Genomic DNA, 19,167 nt, shown 5'->3' with positions numbered 1-19,167 from the left:
CTTGGTTGGTGCATACATAGACATATACATTAATATGAAATAAACAATAAATACAAAAACAAATACTGTATGTACAATATAACTAACATACTAACTAGAGGCTGTAGGTTTTAGTGCAGGATGTGCAAAATATGCAATACAAAAAAAATTATAGATTAAGCCACTACGGAAAAGGATTAGGGCCATATGTGAAAAATGTATTTGAGTTCTGACTTTGAAGTCAGAATTGTGAGAATAAAGTCAGAATTCATTAATGACTTTAAACTCAGAACTCAAATACATTTTTCACATTGGCCCTTATCCTCTTCCATAAACCACCCTTCAGGATATAAAGTTGCTAAAATGAGTTCTACTACGATAAGCTTAACCTTATTAATTTAACACATGAATGCATCAGTAACAATAATCCAATATTTCAACTACTTTTACTTTTAACACTCAGGGGAAATTGGTGGTAATTCGCTGTGGGTTTGTTACTATGAGTGACCCCTTTAATATTGATTCATTAATAATATAAAAAATATTGATTAGCGCAGCTTTAAACTAAACAAATGAAAAAGACCAAACTTGAGTCAAATGTAAAATAGTCTCGCATTGCCAGACCTATCTCCACAGCGCTACGGAGGAAGGTCTGGCAACAGGAGCATGCACTCCTGGATAGGAGAAAAAATGGTTAGGGGTGGTTTGCATTTCTTTAAACCAATCACAATCGTCTTGGGTGGCGCTTAGCTCCGGATGTAGCGACGGTGGCTCTGCAAAACAGTCCTGGGAAGGAACTTGTTTTGGTGGAACATTTGCACCCTGCTAGAAAACGCCACATACAACATTAAATGAAGTTAACTGTTCACACAATACAGTGAGCTATATAAATTAGCTGGATACATGGTTAAATGTAATTTGCTCTTACCAGTGTATCGCTGTGTATTTTGTCCATTGCATATCCCCGCCAATAGGTCCCAAAACGTCCCAGTTAGAGAGGAAATGCTGTAAACATATTCTTTGTAAATCTTTACAATCATTCACCGAAAGAACCAAGCAGGCCTGCCTTGTTGCACGATCCAATTTTCTTCAAAACTTGCCATTTTCTTGGGGCGCCCGGATAGCTCACCTGGTTAAGTTTGTGCCCCATGTGCATAGGCTCATTCCTTGCTGCAGCGGCTGTGGTTCAATTCCAGCCTGTGGCCCTTTGCTGCGCTCGATCGTGTTTTAAGCCTCCAACGGTGCCTTCCAGGCAACTTACCCTAACCTTAACCCTAAACATAACCATTGCCGCGCTGCCTGGAAGGCGATGTTGGGGGCTTAAAACATGCTGCATGTCATTTTCCCTCTCTCTCCCTATTTCCTATCTACAACTCTCCTGTCTAAAACAGGCCTAAAATGCCCCCAAAAATAATCTTTAAAAAATATATATGTATATACTTGCCATTTTCAGCGTGTGATGTTGCTCAGAGGTTCCGTTTAATGTTCCTAGATACGAATGGAGTTTAGGGTAAACACAAAGAAAGCGGAAAGTGAGGGACATCGGCGGAACTTCTGCCGGCGCGGGAACTATCCCGTACCCAAAATGTCATTGATCCAGACTGAATGTAAAGCAGCCACTGGTTTGTAGCAGTACTACAGTTAGAGTACAAAACCAGGACTGAGTTGTGACTACATTTATCAGAAGAAGAAAGGTGTTTGGACAGAGTGAAAGAAATGACTGGTGGTCTGGCAGTATTATTTACCTCTTGAGAGCCTCAGGTACTGACGGAGCCAAATGAAACATCCTGTAAAATCACCTGAGGAAGTCTGTGTGAGTTCACATAATAGGAAACACGCTCAAAGCTAGTGATAACTTACCCTGTAAGTTCATCAACTCTGCTGACAGAAGGCTGTGGTTCTACTGTACTTGACGTATGTGTGTGTTCACCATTTTTGCACTGCTGACTCAGTTCCACAACTGATCCCCACGTTTAACTCCTTCTTCGGCTCCAAACCCGGCCCTGTGCTTTCACATTCGACACGGTAACATTATTCGGATGGCGTTCATCTTGTTAAACTGTCTTCATCATCATATTGAAAGCCAGTCACAGTGGGGGAAACCTGAACACGGAGATACATGTCATCCCTGCTTCCATGGGAACAGAACATCATATTTTCTCTCTCTCTTTCTGTCTAAGTAGTAACGGAAGTGGAAAAAGGTTCCATTTGGACGATGCTCCCAGCTGTGAAATGTCTGCCTTGCACATTCAAACATCTGTGAACTTTAAACATTAACAGGGTTTCCTGACACTATTATAAAGTCTGCCATATAAGCATGTCTTCCTCTCTTGACAGGATGTTGTGTGGCAGCTGCTTGCCATGAACTGATCTGAGGAATAATGCAAAAAAATGTTCATTCATTTTGAAAAAATGGAGAGAAAAAATGCATTAATGCTTGTTCTTCATTACCTGAGAGGCTTAACTCTTCCTGTTCATATTATAATTCATATTTCCTTATATATATTTATAGCATTATAAGCATTTGAGCAACTGTTTTTTAGTAACTATGGTGACATACTGTACATCATACATAACTCTTGCTATAAAATGTCTAAAAAATAAAATGTCTTTTTATATTTAAAGTTAGGGCACCCTCTAGTGGAGTAAACCCATATTGCGTATTGGCACATCTGTTGTTGCATGCACAAATGTAAAGATTGTCTTCCCTCTGTTATAATGTGTGTACTCTAACTTGATGACTACGCCTCACAAAATGTATTTGGAAATGATATGCTTGTGTATTAGGTGTGAGTTTATTTTGCGTAAAACTATCTGTTGTTGCGATTGGTTAAATATGATAATCGGGAATCACAGGGAGGAAAAAGAATTGTTTGTCTGTCTGACAAAACCTGACAAATTTAAAACTTTGAGATTGAACAGAGACAGAAAGAATGCCATGGTTTATAATTAAGAGCTGTCAATACTATTTCTGTGCTCTTACATGTTTAGTTTCTGTGTGTGTGTGTGTGTGTGTGTGTGTGTGTGTGTGTGTGTAGACTTTCTTCTATCTCAACCCCACTGACATGCAGTTGATGATCTGCTACTAAAGATGTTCCAGTGTTCTCTTAGCTGCCAGCTGTGTCTCTATAACTTGCAGGTTTAATATAACTGTGCAGCTGTTATAGTCTGGTTGCCTTTGTATAAACTTCACAAGCAATACATTACTTCCAAAAGATGAAAAAGCTCAGTCTGTGGGAGGTTTATACAACCTGGACATCAACATGCATTTAGACTTGAGGATACTTCACTTTTTCAGTTTGGAAGCTTAGAGTAAGTTCAATCAGGATGACTATCTTCATGCTTACTCTATTTATATACTGTATAACATAACGTGTACGTTCAAAAGTTGTTTTAGTCGTACAACATTCCTCATAAATCCACCGGAGTTTAGAACGGCAACACAAAGAAAGCGGAAGATGACGGACATCCGGCCAAAATGAGGGACATTTGACGACCATGACAAAGTGAACACAGCTTGGCCCTCCTGGGTTCTGCCTGTGACAGCCTGTTTCTAATGGCCAGGCTGTGTGATGTTTTCCTTAGTTTTACCGTTATCAGTCACGGTGGTCAGGTACTCTGCCACCATGTAGCCTACTCTCTGTTTAGGGTCAAATAGAATTCTGATTTACGGGCGCCTGTGTAGCTCACCTGGTAGAGCACGCGCCCAGATACAGAGGCTCAGCCCTCGACTCCGACCTGCGGCCCTTTGCTGCGTGTCATTCCCCCTCTCTCTCCCCTTTCATGTCTAAGCTGTCCTATCAAATAAAGGCCTAAAAATGCCCCAAAAATTACTTTGTGATTTGGCATTTTACATCATTCCTCTGGCCTCTTCCTTTCAGTCTCTCAGCAGGTAGACATACTGTACATGCCTCACGCTCGTCTACACCAATAACTGTTGTGTCTTGCATCCAAACTGTCTTCTCACCCAGATTCAACATTTAGTTGCTGTTTTTTCAGAGGTTCCTCAACAGGCGGAAACAATATAGGAAATAATGAAGGTGTCACACACGCCCAAACAAAAGCATTCAAATTACCACCATAAAGGTGACACACAGTGAATTTGGGGTGTTCAGTGTTCTGCTTGGCCTGGTAGATAATCGAGCTCTGTGTGTCGGTCTATCTGTGCCCTTCAAATTGAAGCATTACTGCCACACAGTGGCTGTGATTCCCCTTGTCTGAGACCTCAATAATAAAACTGTAGGATGTTATCTGAGAACTATTATGGAATTATATATATGTAACACTGTGTGGGACGAATTCTTTTCTTTTCTCTATTTAAAACTTCAAGTAGTCTTTTTTTCTTGTTTTCATTTAATGTATTCATTATATTTTATGATCCAACTAGCTCTTTGTTTCTTCAGTTTACTGTAAAGCTTAAAAAGCTGGAACTTGGTTGAAATTAATGTATTATTAATGATGTCTTATTTATATGTATTAGACATTTATTTCTCTATGTTATTTTCCTATTGGATAATGTTTCAGCTGTATACGGTCACCCGGCAATCCTTTTGTGTGTGTCCCTGTGTGTGTTTGCATGTGTGTGTGTGTGTGTGTGTGTGTGTCTGTATGTAAATATGCATGTGGTGTATACTTGTAGTAGAAAAAGAAGCCCCCTGTGTTAAGTCTGCACATCCTCACTGCACCACAGTAGGGCTGCAACTCGATTATTTTCATTGTCGATTCACCTGTCGATTATTTTCTCCAATAATCGATTAGTTGTTTGGTCTATAAAATGTCAGCAAGTTGAAATGTCTTGTTTTGTCCACAACTCAAAGATATTCAGTTACTGTCACAGAGGAGTGAAGAAACTAGAAAATATTCACAGTTAACAAGCTGGAAACAGATTTTTGTTATTCATAAAAAATGACTCAAACCGATTAATTGATTATCAAATGAGTTGCTGATTAATTTAATAGTTGATAACTAATCAATTCATATTTGCAGCTCACCACAGCGCCTACATAGCCTATAGCATAGGCCTACCGCACCCCAAAGGCTTGTTTACGGTTTAAAGTTAATTTCACTGTTGTAGGTGAATTGTAGGCTTAATAAAATTACATAAACAGTAGTAACAGAAGACGTTCTTCTACTACTACTCCTAGTACTGCAATGAGGATAGATGTATCTATGACCTCCTTCCTTCCTAAGAATCCTAACACCAAATGTTGAGAGAGCACTTTACTGTAGTCCATCTATCAGTGACTTCAGACTGCCAGGTTGTACTCCAGAGTCACGTGGTCATGCTGAGCATCCTTCGCAGACCCAGCAGTCTGCGTGGCCGGCGTGTCTTCTTCTCTTCACTAGGTTAAGGACCAGTAACGTTGTTGAGCTGCCGTGTATGATAGCCGCAGCGTGTCTTGCTCGTAGTTTTTCTACCGCTGGACTGCTCTCTGAAACCGCAGGTAAGGCGACGCATACGGCGGTTAGTTATAAATGCAAATGTTAGGGCAGCGTTGACTTCGGAGTGGATGGTAACTACGCACTGGCATTAAAATGATGCCGAGTCGCTGCCTGGGAAGGCTACTTGCTATTCAACAAAGACACACATATGCGCCTCAGCTAAAGGACACCACTGGCTAACGGTATGGAATTGAGGTGTTTTCTCAGGCTGAGAAATACTACGTAGTAAATTGATGCTAGGTCCTCGCAGGTGTAGCGATGCCTTTGGGAGCAAGGCTGCACTGACTGTGAGGCAGAGCCGTCCTCATTGTGCTCCGGAGGCGGTGGCTTGGATACTGATTGTAGTATTGATAGTGGTTGTACTGCAGTGTTTCTCCTGTCCATTATAAAGTATTGTCTTGCTCAAAAAATAGACCAGAAGCTCTATAGGTCATGTATGAGCCGCGTGGAATTGTCTGAGATCCAAGTTCAAACAGAAAGCTGGAGGTGGGTAAGGTCACATACAGTAGTAATGACTCAGCAACTATCGTCTGCTGAGGAAAGTCAACTCACGGTGCTTCACCGGATTTCCCTAAATTGAAAGCTGAAAGCAGCTGGCTGTTTAGTTCTTGTGGAAAACCAGGTGGCTGTGGCAACCTGACACCTTTCAGCTTTAAAATGTTTTCTAAATAAGGAGTTTGAGAATTGAGTGTGAGTATTGATTGTTGTAGCACTTATGAAGCAGTCAGAGAGTGGGATTTCAAATAGCTGTGTAAACTACAGCAGGCTAGGTCATCCATTAGGCCGATAACTAAACTGAAGGGTAAAGACGCCAAATCTTTAAGCTGTAGCACCTTTCAAGAGACTCAATCCCATATCTATTTTGCATGTTACATAAAATAATATTACACATTTTCTAAACTTGTCACTTCATATAAAACTGATGATTGGGGGATAAGTGAATAAAGGGTTACAGTTCACCCTAATTAGCCCATGATTTCTGCCTCCATCCCAATACAATAAAAAGTGAACTGAATTGTGTTTAGAGTCTACAACTCTGAGTCTGAGTCTAGCAGCTTTGCTTTGAGCTACATGTCAATATGCTAATGTGCACACAATGACAATGCTAACATACTGCTCTTTGAAGAGTGTTGTACTATACCCATTACAGTAAGCTAATCATTGTTGTTAGCATACTTTATTTTTGTTACTCAGCACAGCTCTGTCAATCTGTCTTTAAACAACTCACTTATGCACAGCGCGCGCACACTATGCTTGTTACACACACAGGGAAGCGCAGCAGCACACAAACATGCAAAAGATTACAAATAAAAATATTACGGTGCAAATCCGCCATCATAATAGCAATGGTCCAAACGCGCCTGGCTTTTAGGGAATGGGAGATGACACTCTGATTGGTGTATTGCATGTTACGCCCAAAGACACCTATGATTAATGAAGACACTAAGTACAACCCTTTTGAACCATGCGCCCGGCGCACGGACCCTTTTTTCCGCCGTCAAACTAGCAAATGTGGATTTGGACATGCCCTAAATGCACCTGCGCCATGCTCTTCACGCCGTGCGCTTAGATTGTTAAAATAGGGCCCTAAATATGTAGTTTGCCTTGCATTTAGCACCAGTTTAAGCTGGAAGCCAAAACATCTCGATCGCTCCCTGGATGCTGGCTGCAGTATAGGTCATAAACCCCACACCCTCCATGTTAGCTTTTCTGATAAGTTAGTTTTTTTATTAGCTGCTATAAATGCCGTAAAAACTCCGTTTTGGTATAAGAGTCAGTATGGCTGCAGCCCTGGAGCCTCCCGTCTCATGCATCCCATCTGATGCCCTCCCGTCTCATGCGTGGGCCCGTCTCGGGGGGGCATAAGACAGGAGGGCAGCCATACAGTCATGTAAAAACAGGGGGAAACGTTGTGTTTGACAGCTGTGATTGACTCGTGATTGGTCGATCGGGTGTATGGGCAGGACGTTGATACCGCGTCTCCACCGCCCGATCACTACTTTGCAGACTATGGCTCCAAAATTACAAGATGGCGGCGCACATATCCATATTTTGGCTTCACTTTTGTACAGTGGGAGGAAGTGGAGAAGCACCGTCTATCTTTATATACAGTCCATGGTTACTAAGCGTTATTGTCTGAAACTGGTTAGCATGCTAACATTAGCTTACTAGCATCGCTCACAGGTAGGCTATACCTGATGGCGCTAGATGAGATGAGTTAAGGGGTCACCAAAGTTATATTTCATGTTAATGGATCGAGTAGTTATCGAGGCATGTCACTTCCAATAGTTGTTGAGATATTTAATTCTGGACCAAAGTTTGTAAAATTCAACAGTTATTTGTCTTTCCAGACATCATCTAATATGCTGTTTACCGTTTCATAGGGGACTATTTCTTTTGTAAAAAAAGTACTTCTGATGAGAAACTTTCACAGTAGTGTGATGATTCAGGGCAATAGGATTATATTTCGTGCAAAGAGATTTTGCTGTTGAATTTTTTTTTTATGTTGTTTTTGCGGTGCTGTGAATTTTATAGGCGAGGAAGCAGAAATCTGACGGACACCGTATTTCAAAGCCTGGGTTAAAACTGTTGAGTTTTTTTTTGTAATTAGGATGAACTGACCCTTTAATAGCCGTTTCTGTGTTTGGACACAATACCATTGTGAGTGTAGTAGAGAGGTGTGACTGATTTCAGTGCAACGAGTTGAAGTTGATGAATGACAAATGTTTGGTTTCCATCAGATCTACTCTTTAATCACCTCTATTGTCTTACTAAATGAATGTATGAGGAATATAGTGATGCAACGATATTTGTTTATTGCCTGTGTGTGTATACTTTGGCTCTGGCTTTGAGGCTTATTCCAATGTGGCTCCTTTGTAGAACTATGGGCCACAGTGTCTCTGAGTTTGCTGCCCACTTGTCTCTAAATGTAGATCTACACGTCAAGAAATAGCTCGTGGCTGTGTCTGGAGTGGCTTGATCTGGCCTGGAGTGAGGGGAGTGGTTATTACCGGGCAAAGACCTGTGAAAGAAGACTCTGCAGGTGGCCTCTGTTCAGACTTTCTGGCCAACACGATTGCATTGTGTTTGCACAGATGGCGCTTTTGGCAGTGCTGCCTGTTGATAAAAGCTGTGTGCATATATAAAAGCTGTGCATGCATGCAGGGCTCCATTAATCAGTCAGTATACCAGTAACAGCGCTACGGAACGAGCTGTGTGGTTTAACAGGTTAACTGTGGTTTGCAGTGATTGTAATCTTAACTCTCTCCCCCGTCCACTGAGTGTGAAGTCCTGTCCATGTTTGTCATTATGTCCTGTCAAACTCTGCAAGATGTCTCGGCACTGATGCCCAGAGTCATTCTCGTTCAGTTTTTGTTCAAAATGAATCACTCGCCGGTTTCTTCAGCGCCATAATAACTCCCAGATGATTTACCGATTTACCAATTAACAACCTGAATCGCATAATCCGAGTATCTGTTGCCAATCCAGTGCAGTTGGTGACACATTTTGTGGTGAAAGTGATTGAGAGGTTTCCACGCCACCTGAGGTTTTTGCGATTAGGGGACCTCTAAGGCCTATATAAAAGAGACTTCAGATACAGTATTAGGGGACCACTAAGACCTATATAAAAGAGACTTCAGATACAGTATTAGGGGACCACTAAGGCCTATATAAAAGAGACTTCAGATACAGTATTAGGGGACCACTAAGGCCTATATAAAAGAGACTTCAGATACAGTATTAGGGGACCACTAAGGCCTATATAAAAGAGACTTCAGATACAGTATTAGGGGACCACTAAGGTCTATATAAAAGAGACTTCAGATACAGTATTAGGGGACCACTAAGGCCTATATAAAAGAGACTTCAGATACAGTATTAGGGGACCACTAAGGCCTATATAAAAGAGACTTCAGATACAGTATTAGGGGACCACTAAGACCTATATAAAAGAGACTTCAGATACAGTATTAGGGGACCACTAAGGCCTATATAAAAGAGACTTCAGATACAGTATTAGGGGACCACTAAGGCCTATATAAAAGAGACTTCAGATACAGTATTAGGGGACCACTAAGGTCTATATAAAAGAGACTTCAGATACAGTATTAGGGGACCACTAAGGCCTATATAAAAGAGACTTCAGATACAGTATTAGGGGACCACTAAGGTCTATATAAAAGAGACTTCAGATACAGTATTAGGGGACCACTGAGGCCTATATAAAAGAGACTTCAGATACAGTATTAGGGGACCACTAAGGTCTATATAAAAGAGAATTCAGATACAGTATTAGGGGACCACTAAGGTCTATATAAAAGAGAATTCAGATACAGTATTAGGGGACCTTTTTGGGGTTTTTGCCTTTTTAGTGACACCGCTGTCACTACCCGATGTGAGTCGAGTGCAGATGTGAGTTACGCGTGCTCAGATTTAAACGGTTTACGGCATAACGTGTCGTACTGAAATTTGTGAAATCCATAAAATGATAAACGTTTCTCTTTACATACAGTAACAGGAGATGGAAATCATTTCAAAAACGTTTCAGCTATCTATGGTTGTTTGATTGCTAACGTAAGCTCAAAACGCCGTTAGCATCATGTAGGCTACTTGAGCATAAGTTAACTAGCTGAAGAGGAAGAGGTTTTCAATGGGATGGTGGACAGCAGTTTGAGGAAAATAACAGATGCCCCAGCCACGTTTAAGTCCAAAGTCCGGACCCATAGTTGAAATATAGTTGTGCAATTTTAATTTGCAGAAAAAACTTGTGCTGCAGAATTGTGCTGTTTTCTAACAGTTTGGACCTGCTGTGAATACAGAGAGAAAACCTGCACTTAACCTTTTCACGGGCATTTTGTATTCAAAGTTAGACTGTTATCGTGATGTATGCTGTATCGTGATACAATCGGTATCGCAAGCCGTGTATCGTGTTTCGTATTGTATTGTGAGTTTACCCTGTGATTCCCACCCGTGCACCCGAGGGCATGCCATCCTATACCTTTGACTGTGGACAATAATTCCCAAATTCGTGAAGTTTCAATCTTTACACACTGCAGTTCTGAAGTACCTCAGCGTGAACAGAGCCTCTTGTGACCATCACATAAACATGGACATGGTGTGTTTGTTTACACTGTGTGACAGGTGCGTGTGCAGCCACGGACTCCTCCTGCTGAGGGACACGGCTGCAAAAATAACATACACAGTGAACAGAATAACAAAAGTTGGCACAATGTTTTTTTTATAATTCTATACATTAAGGATACGTTTAATTAAGTGCTTTATGTTTTTCGATGCATCGGGCAACTCACATATTCTATTTAACCATGAAAAAAGTGTATTACTCTACACTAGATTTTTAAAGGTCCTATGACATGCTGCTTTTTGGATGCTTTTATATAGGCCTTAGTGGTCCCCATTGACATATATAAAATGGACCAACAGATCCCGTTGCTCTGGACGGAGACCAGTGAAGGATATTAGAAGCACTTTTCCGGTGATGGCTGAGCGTTACTGAGCAGCCTCCAACTGAGATTGAAGACGTAGATGTGACGTGAGCAACCTGTCTGAAAGTTGGAAGTCTTCTGGTAGCTGTGCCAAGAGAAATCTCAATCATTCCCAATCTTGCAGAGATGGAGAGCGTAGGTATATTTAAGGAGATACCATAGGCACAGGCCTGTTTATATAGGCCTCAGTGGTCCCCTAATACTGTATCTGAAGTCTCTTTTATATAGGCCTTAGTGGTCCCCTAATACTGTATCTGAAGTCTCTTTTATATAGACCTTAGTGGTCCCCTAATACTGTATCTGAAGTCTCTTTTATATAGACCTTAGTGGTCCCCTAATACTGTATCTGAAGTCTCTTTTATATAGACCTTAGTGGTCCCCTAATACTGTATCTGAAGTCTCTTTTATATAGACCTTAGTGGTCCCCTAATACTGTATCTGAAGTCTCTTTTATATAGGCCTTAGTGGTCCCCTAATACTGTTCTCTGGGCGGGCAAAGCAGAGAAAGGGGAGGTAACCTTCCTCCTTATGACCTCATAAGGAGGAGATTCCAGATCGGCCCATCTGAGCTTTCATTTTCTCAAAGACAGAGCAGGATACCCAGGGCTCGGTTTACACCTATCACCACTTCTAGCCACTGGGGGACCATAGGCAGGCTGGGGGAACTCATATTAAGTGAAATTGTCATGCCATGGGACCTTTAAAGACATTCTACCGAGCTGACGATTGATAGTGATACTAACTGATATCTGTTAGACATGACAGCTTTTCGACTGTATGGAAGTCGCCTTCAGTTGATTAAATCCCGACAGCCAGCTGGAGTCTACAGGGCAGATAGGACTTTAGCATCTGTAGTCTGATTTGCTGCACCAGTGTGCCATTAGACACAATGATCTACTGTGTTTACCTTGATCAAATGATGTGCAACACACACCAGCTGTGGAAAAATGAACTACACTTCACATCAAACTGTTCCGTTTTAATTTGGTACTAGTCATTTTGCCGGTTTGTGGGTGCCAATTTGAGGTTAACCCTCCTCTTTCCCTACTTTGCACTTTCCCTCCGTCTCTGCGTCTCTCTATTTCTGTCCACATCGCCTGGCAGGCTTCTGATATAATGTGATACAGCAGAACTATGGCTGCAGTCATTTCTGTTCAATTTAAGTGAGTAATACAAGATGTACGTTATCTTGAAAAAGATAAATGTTCCTCTGGCTATTCATGTAAAAAGGTTAATTATAGAGCAGGTGGAATTTTTTTTTTAATGTATTGGGATTTTTTTTGTAACGATTTTTAAAATCGATTTTTTTTTTCCTAAAATGGGTATTTATTTATTTTATTTATTACCACTGACTCACCTAAACATTTTCTATTTATACAGTCCCTATTTTAAGGGGCTCTCTCCTGCTGAGTCACCCTCATCATTTGTATTGTAGCCCTGTCACTCACCAGAGGTTTAGTTTTCCTTTTTTTCATGTCTGTTGGCATTCCTCAGCTGACCCCCCCCCCCCCAACACTATCAATGTCTGTCACTTCTGTTTGTCAGCGTCCCCTTCACACATTCAAAGGATGAGCCACGCAGAGCGCTCTGATTACACAGCTGGTATGAAGGGGGGCGGGACTTGTGATATCACTGTTGCAGGGAGTTAGCTGGTGGTGGTGGTGGTCTGGAGCTGGGTCAGCTTTAGCCAAGGTTACACACTCCACCGGTGGCCAATCAGGATGACACACGGGCCCTTCAGACCCAATGGAAGGTAGGACGGAACATGTGCAGGCCAGGGTTTTATTAGTAGGGCAAGGCAACATATCAATATTATATATCCATATCGATGTACGAGGCTAGATGTCGTCTTACATTATGGATATCGTGATATGACGTTGTAATATGACAAAGTGTTGTCTTTTCTTGGTGTTAATGGGTGTGATGTCATTTTCTGAACGTACCAGACTATTCTAGCTGTTCTATTATTTGCTTTTACCCACTTAGTCATCATATCCACATTACTGATGATTATTTTTCTCAATCTCATTGTGCAGGGGGTATATTTCCCCATAGTAGGGCTGGGCAATATATCACTATAGATAGATAAGATATACTACAGAAAATAAGCATCTCTCACACATGCACTCTCTTGCAACATATATCAATATCGATATATGAGACTAGATATCGTCTTAGATTTTGGATATGGTAATATCCTGATATGACAAGTGTTGTCTTTTCCTGGTTGTAAAGGCTGCATTATAGTAAAGTGATGTCATTACCAGACTGTTGTAGCTGTTCTGTCCACTTAGTCATTGTATCCACAATACTGATGATTAATAATCAAAACTCTTTGTGTAAATATTTTGTGAAAGCACCAACAGTCAACCCTACAATATCGCCGCAATATCGATATTGAGGTATTTGGTCAAAAATATCGTGATATTTGATTTTCTCCATATCGGCCAGCCTTTCGCCATAGCATATTTAAACAGCAGAAATACCACTGTAGTTATTGAAAAGGTGTGAGGTGGTGTGAGTTGCTCAGAATGCATTCATCCATGGATATGCAGGATTTGGTACATGTGCAGGCTGTTTATTGAGCTGTTGTTCTTGGAGATGCAGCGTGGCGTAATAAAGACATTGTGCACAATAATTGCCCTAAGCGCACTTCTGCATCTCATACTTTTAATCTGTGCAGCGCGTTGTGCGTAATGTGAGCTATATGAGCCAGCTGTAAATATCTCAGAGGGAGCAAATACAACGGAGACAGATGCAGAGCCTCTTATTGTGACAGTGGGAAAACAGCAGCTCCAAACAGAGTGGGTCACTCGGGACTTATCAGCTATACTACATCAATTCCCACGACTTCTTTATATACACAGTACCTAATATTCATAATGCATGCTCGATAGGGCTGCACGAAATGAGGAAAATATGCGATATGCGATAACATTGTTGAATATCGCGATAACGATATTACTTGCGATAAATACACAGATATTAAAATGTACTCAGTTCTGCTGCTTTCAGTATTCTGCTAAAGTACAACAACTTGCTTGTTGAATTAAAAACAAACAAAAGGAGCTCATTTCCAACATTCTTTTATTGAACAAATTGAGCTTTGAATTGAACATAAAAGGCATCACTAAAAAAAGAACAGCAGTTACATTTCAAAGTGCCGTTTTGTACTGGTATTTTCTGAGTGTCTCTCGCAATGTGTTTGAGGCTTTCGCCATGTGTTTATTGCGCAAGTTGATATTGCGATGACGATAAAGAATCAATTTGATTGTGCAGCCCTAATGCTTGATTCAGTCTAATAGTGTACGCTTGTTTTGTTCACGTGTCGTCCTCATCACATGCACTGTTCTAACTTTATAATCAGGGATCAGAGGAGCAGCGCATTCTGCTGTGACCCTATTCCAAAATTCTGGAGACAAACTAAGTGGCAATGATAAATGACCATGGTCTGGCCTGCCCTCTCCCACACCTCCCAGAATAATAGCACCAACAATCCATGGCATGTTTACATGGATGAGAGGCACCTGTTTTCCTCCACGTGAAAACCAAAATAATCAGCAGTGTCTATTTTGGCATCCCTGGAATAATTAAGCAGGCCCCAAGGTGCCTTCTCCAGTTTGTTTATGCCCGTGTGTGCCACCGTGGTTTTCTAATTCGACTGATAAGTGAGGATTAAGATGAGTTAGGTGATGCCTGGATATGTTACTGAAAATACCAGACATGGACTTTGATAAGAGAAAGGTTCATTTTATCATCAGGTCGCCACCAGTAACAACTTCCGCATGTCTTTATAATCAATCAGTCAATCTGAAGTAGAGGTGCAACGATTAATCGATTAGTTGTCAACTATTAAATTAATCGCCAACTATTTTGATAATCGATTAATCATTTGAGTCATTTTTTTATTAAAAAAAATAAGATTTCTCTGATTCCAGCTTGTTAAATGTGAATATCTTCTAGTGTCTTCTCTCCTCTGTGACAGTAAACTGAATATCTTTGAGTTTTGGACAAAACAAGACATTTGAGGACGTCCTCTTAGGCTTTGGGAAACACTGATCCACATTTTTCACCATGTTTTGACATTTTTATAGATCAAACAACTAATCGATTAATCGAGAAAATAATCAACAGATTAATCAACTATGAAAATAATCGTTAGTTGCAGCCCTAATCTGAAGTTCAAAGTTGCTAATTGCGAGGACTGTGCAATTAATGGAAATTTCAATCGCGATTACGATTTCGGCTCCTAATGATCACAAAAACAACCATTATTCTGCACATCCTGATGTGCAGATAAACGCTTTATTTTGTCTTGTGTTCTGAATGGAAAGGGAATCTCACAGTTTGTTGTTGGTTTGTTTTTAACTGTTTCACTGTTCAGTTAAGTTCAACAAAAAATAAATGCAACATCTTTCCAAAAGTCAATGAGTAACTGTGTTAAATAATTGGGATTTCAATATTGACCAAAATAATCGTGATTATGATTTTTTTCATTAGCCCTACTAATGTCGACGACGTTTCATTTCCGGGATTGCTCCGGTGCCGCCGGAAATTCCGCCAGATGTCCCTCTTTTTCGTCCGCATGTCACCTTCTTCTTTCTTTCTGTTGGCGTTCTAAACTCTGGTGGATTTCTGAGGACTATGGTTAACTGCTCCTCAGATCTCTGCAGGGTAAATCCAGACAGCTAGCTAGACTATCTGTCCAACCCGAGTTTTCTGTTGCACGACTGAAACAACTTTTGAACGTACACGTTCCACCAAAAAAAGTTCCTTCCTGAGGCTATTTTGCAGAGGCACCGTTGCTGCGTCCGGTGCTTAGCACCGCCCATGACGATTGTGATTGATTTAAAGACATGTCAATAAACCAGAGCATGTTTTTCTCCCATCCCGGAATGCTGTGTGGACTGCCAGACCCTCCTCCACGGCGCTGTGGAGGAAGGTCTGGCAATGCAAGACTATGACTGCATCTCTTAACCCTTATCTGATAAATCCTCAACTGCACAGTCCTCGGCTGAACCGGAAGTTGTTCTGTCCCTCCTCGGTGAAGGCCGTCTCAAAGCTCTTACTTCTGCCCCGAGGAGGAAGGGGGGAGAACAGAAAAAAAATCTACCAAACACAAAAATAAACAACCACCATGACAGAAATTTCCTATAATCTTAGAAGATCTCCTGTTACAAGTGACAACCTTCACAGTGTAATGAGGCATCAAAAAACGGTGTTATTCATATCAGGGCATAGTATTCTCCTTTACTCCACTGAGACACCAGAGGTAGAAAGTATAAAATCTGCAGAGAGGTGACATGGGTGTGACCACAACATCCTTGCTTTGAGTCAAGACAGAGGCTGTGTAGCATGTCAACGCCCTCTCTGTCGCCATGGCAGCTTTAAAAACACCACAGGGAACAGGATGTGGTTCATTAGAGATAATAAATTGAAAATAAAAAACACAAATGCCATCACGTGGGTGTGGAGCAGCAGTGGAATGCTATACAGTATCAGAGTGAGGTGCTTGGTTAATTATATAATCTAGTCATATAGAATATATTTGCATAGGTCACACACTGATTTGCAGTTTATTTTGCAGGGATTTTACAAATTGGCTTGTAAAGCATTTCACTTTGAACATGACTATTCACTTTGTATATATCTCAGCATGTACTGATTATTTACAATGTTATGTACACTCTGCAGTATCAACAATACAGTGCATTATGTGTGATTGGTTTAGGGTGGAAAATATATATAATATAATATATGCGATAACATTGTTGAATATCGCGATAACGATATTACCTGCGATAAATAAACGGATACAGTGTACCCAGTTCTGCCTTTCTGCTGCTTTCATTATTCTGCTAAAGTACAACAACTTGCTTGTTGAATTTAAAACAAATGAAAGGAGATCATTTCCAACCTTCCTTTATTGAACAAATTGAGCATTGAATTGAATATAAAAGGCACCACTAAAAAAAGAATGACAGTTACATTTCAAAGTGCAGTTTTCTGTAGTGTCTTTTCGCGACATGTCGCAGCCTTTCATGATGCGTATATTGCGACAGTTGATATCACAATGACAATTCAAAAAACATATATTGTGCAGCCCTATATATTCCTGGTATCAGACTTGTAACGTTGTCTCTCCTGTCCACTCTCCTGCAGGTTATGCCACCCGAAAGACTTCCTGGATCCCCAGCCGTGAAAGAGAAGGGCTGATCCCCGTCCTCCCCCAGGTTCCTGTGGCTTTGCACCCCAACTTTCCCTCCTTCCCTCTCCTGCTTATTCCCTTCTCCCAACAGCACTAACCCCCACCCGACTCCTACACCCACACCCGACCGGTCATCCTTTACCTCACGCACTGTTGGTCCAGTCACGTCCCTCTCCGCAGCGTCTCCATACCCAGGCTCTCTGTTGAGTCTTACCCCAGCCACGCTAGCCGTCTCTTCTGCAGCCCCCTGCCCTCATCATAGAGCCAATCTCCCCCCCACTGGCTGAACGCCAGGCCCCATGGCTACAGGAGGTCATGCCCCAGAGGTAGATGTGTTGATCAACCTACAACAGGTAAATATTACTTTAAAGAGCATTTTTTTTTCATGTTATAGTGTGTTATATAGTTTTTTTGTGTATGTAATATACGTATAAAGTACAAAAAAACACATTTCAATCCAAATGACCAATCAGAGCAGACTAGGCTTTTTGGGAAGGCGGGCCTAGAGCTCAGGCAGAGGCACTTCAGCAATGGGCAGTATGAGAAACATGTTATGTTTTTTCATCACGTCAAAGCATGCAAACCTATTCTAGTAGACCCCAAGAGTACAAATATGATGCTGAAAAGTAGTATAATAGGGGCTCTTTAAGGTCTTTCTTAAATTCAAAGTGGTATTTGAGACTGGAGTACTCCAGTGGTGACTCAGTTTACATGGAGAGCACACGCAAATAACTTGTGGAGAAAACCATCTGGAAGGGCTTTGAAACTCAACCTGCCATTCAAAAGACCCTTTTACAGTATGTATCCATTTCTGTGCAAGGAGGGTTGTTTCTGCTAGCCACTACCAACGTTACTGCTGCATCGCTTCCTGATTTCCCAAACTACGGAGCCGCCCGAGGCCCAAATCACAGAGCGTGCATGCGTTAATCCTGCGTCAAAAATTGAGTGGCGTTAAAAAAAGGAATGTGCGTTAACTCATTTTTATCCCGTTAATTTTGACAGCCCTCGTTAAAATGTACTTTTTTCTGAGGAACCATACCACCATATGAATTAGGCTTGTGCTCATGTGAAACATTTCTTAAACTTCAACTGTTATAAGCTAAGTATAGCAAACCACAAGCTCCTCTTTTGTTTAACCCAGAGCGAGTCCATTCTGAGCTGGAGAGATTCTGTTGCCTTTTGGCCAGCAGCCCTCTCAAAGGTTAACTATCCAGCACCGGGCTTTGAGTGGCATAAACTTGTGATGAAGCCAACAGCTTTCAGTTTGATCTGAATTGCCCTAATTAGGCCGAGAGCTCTCACAAGCAACTAAGAGATTAGGAACAGTGACAGAGTCCCTGTGGCAAGTAAGGTAACGTGGGCTCCTACAGTTGTGTTTTGGTTGATTTAGTCCTGTTGATTACCTTCATGGATTTTTTTTTTATGGAAAGTGTATAGAAAGTGGGATAGAAAGTGTATAGAGGAATACACTAAATGGAAGAATTTCTTTGTGTGGTTGTGTGTTTTTCTTTTAAATTCACAAAAATCAATGAACATGCGCATATTCAAAGGAATAGTTTGACATTCTGGGCTTATTTGCTTTCTTGCCGAGAGTTTGATGAGAAGATCCATGCCACTCTCATGTATGCGTGTAAAATACAGATTTAAAGCCAAGAGGCAATAAGCGTAGCTTAGCAAAAGGACTGAAAACAGGGGACACAGCTAGCTCTCTCCAAAGTTCATATTTTTTTTATTTTCTAAAATGTCAATCTATGCCTTAAACAGAAACTCAAGAACAATAGGAGAACATGGTTATGCTGTGTTGGCTATAACAGCAAACACACATACATTTGTGAGACTGGATTCATACAGCAAGCATTGTTTGGTAGCCTATTTAAAACCACTGAATGCATATATATATATATCAAATCATATATATATATATATATATATATATATATATATATATATATATATATATATATATATATATATATGATTTGTCCTTTTCAGCTGGCAGTTCTGGTTTGTATTATGGGATATAGAAGTCAGGAA

At 40.9% G+C, this 19,167-nt stretch overlaps 1 protein-coding gene across 3 annotated transcripts in view; it reads left to right on the top strand.

The window, feature by feature from the left end:
• The first annotated feature begins 5,255 nt into the window (after nucleotides 1-5,255).
• The window catches only part of slc4a3 (solute carrier family 4 member 3), an 86,433-nt gene continuing 72,521 nt past the window's right edge, over nucleotides 5,256-19,167 (top strand). The window contains exons 1-2 of one of the 3 annotated variants that reach the window (XM_031296535.2): nucleotides 5,256-5,423; nucleotides 17,088-17,486. In XM_031296535.2, coding sequence (XP_031152395.1) covers nucleotides 17,433-17,486 — 54 coding nt within the window. In that variant the 5' untranslated portion in view covers nucleotides 5,256-5,423; nucleotides 17,088-17,432. Of the gene's footprint in view, nucleotides 5,424-12,596; nucleotides 12,679-17,087; nucleotides 17,487-19,167 lie in introns of those variants that run through there. The other 2 variants (XM_036004367.1, XM_036004368.1) reach the window with 2 other exon arrangements.

The sequence above is a fragment of the Sander lucioperca genome, chromosome 8, assembly GCF_008315115.2.
Source record: "Sander lucioperca isolate FBNREF2018 chromosome 8, SLUC_FBN_1.2, whole genome shotgun sequence".
NCBI lineage: Eukaryota > Metazoa > Chordata > Actinopteri > Perciformes > Percidae > Sander > Sander lucioperca.
This window is presented reverse-complemented; position numbering and strand designations above follow the sequence as displayed.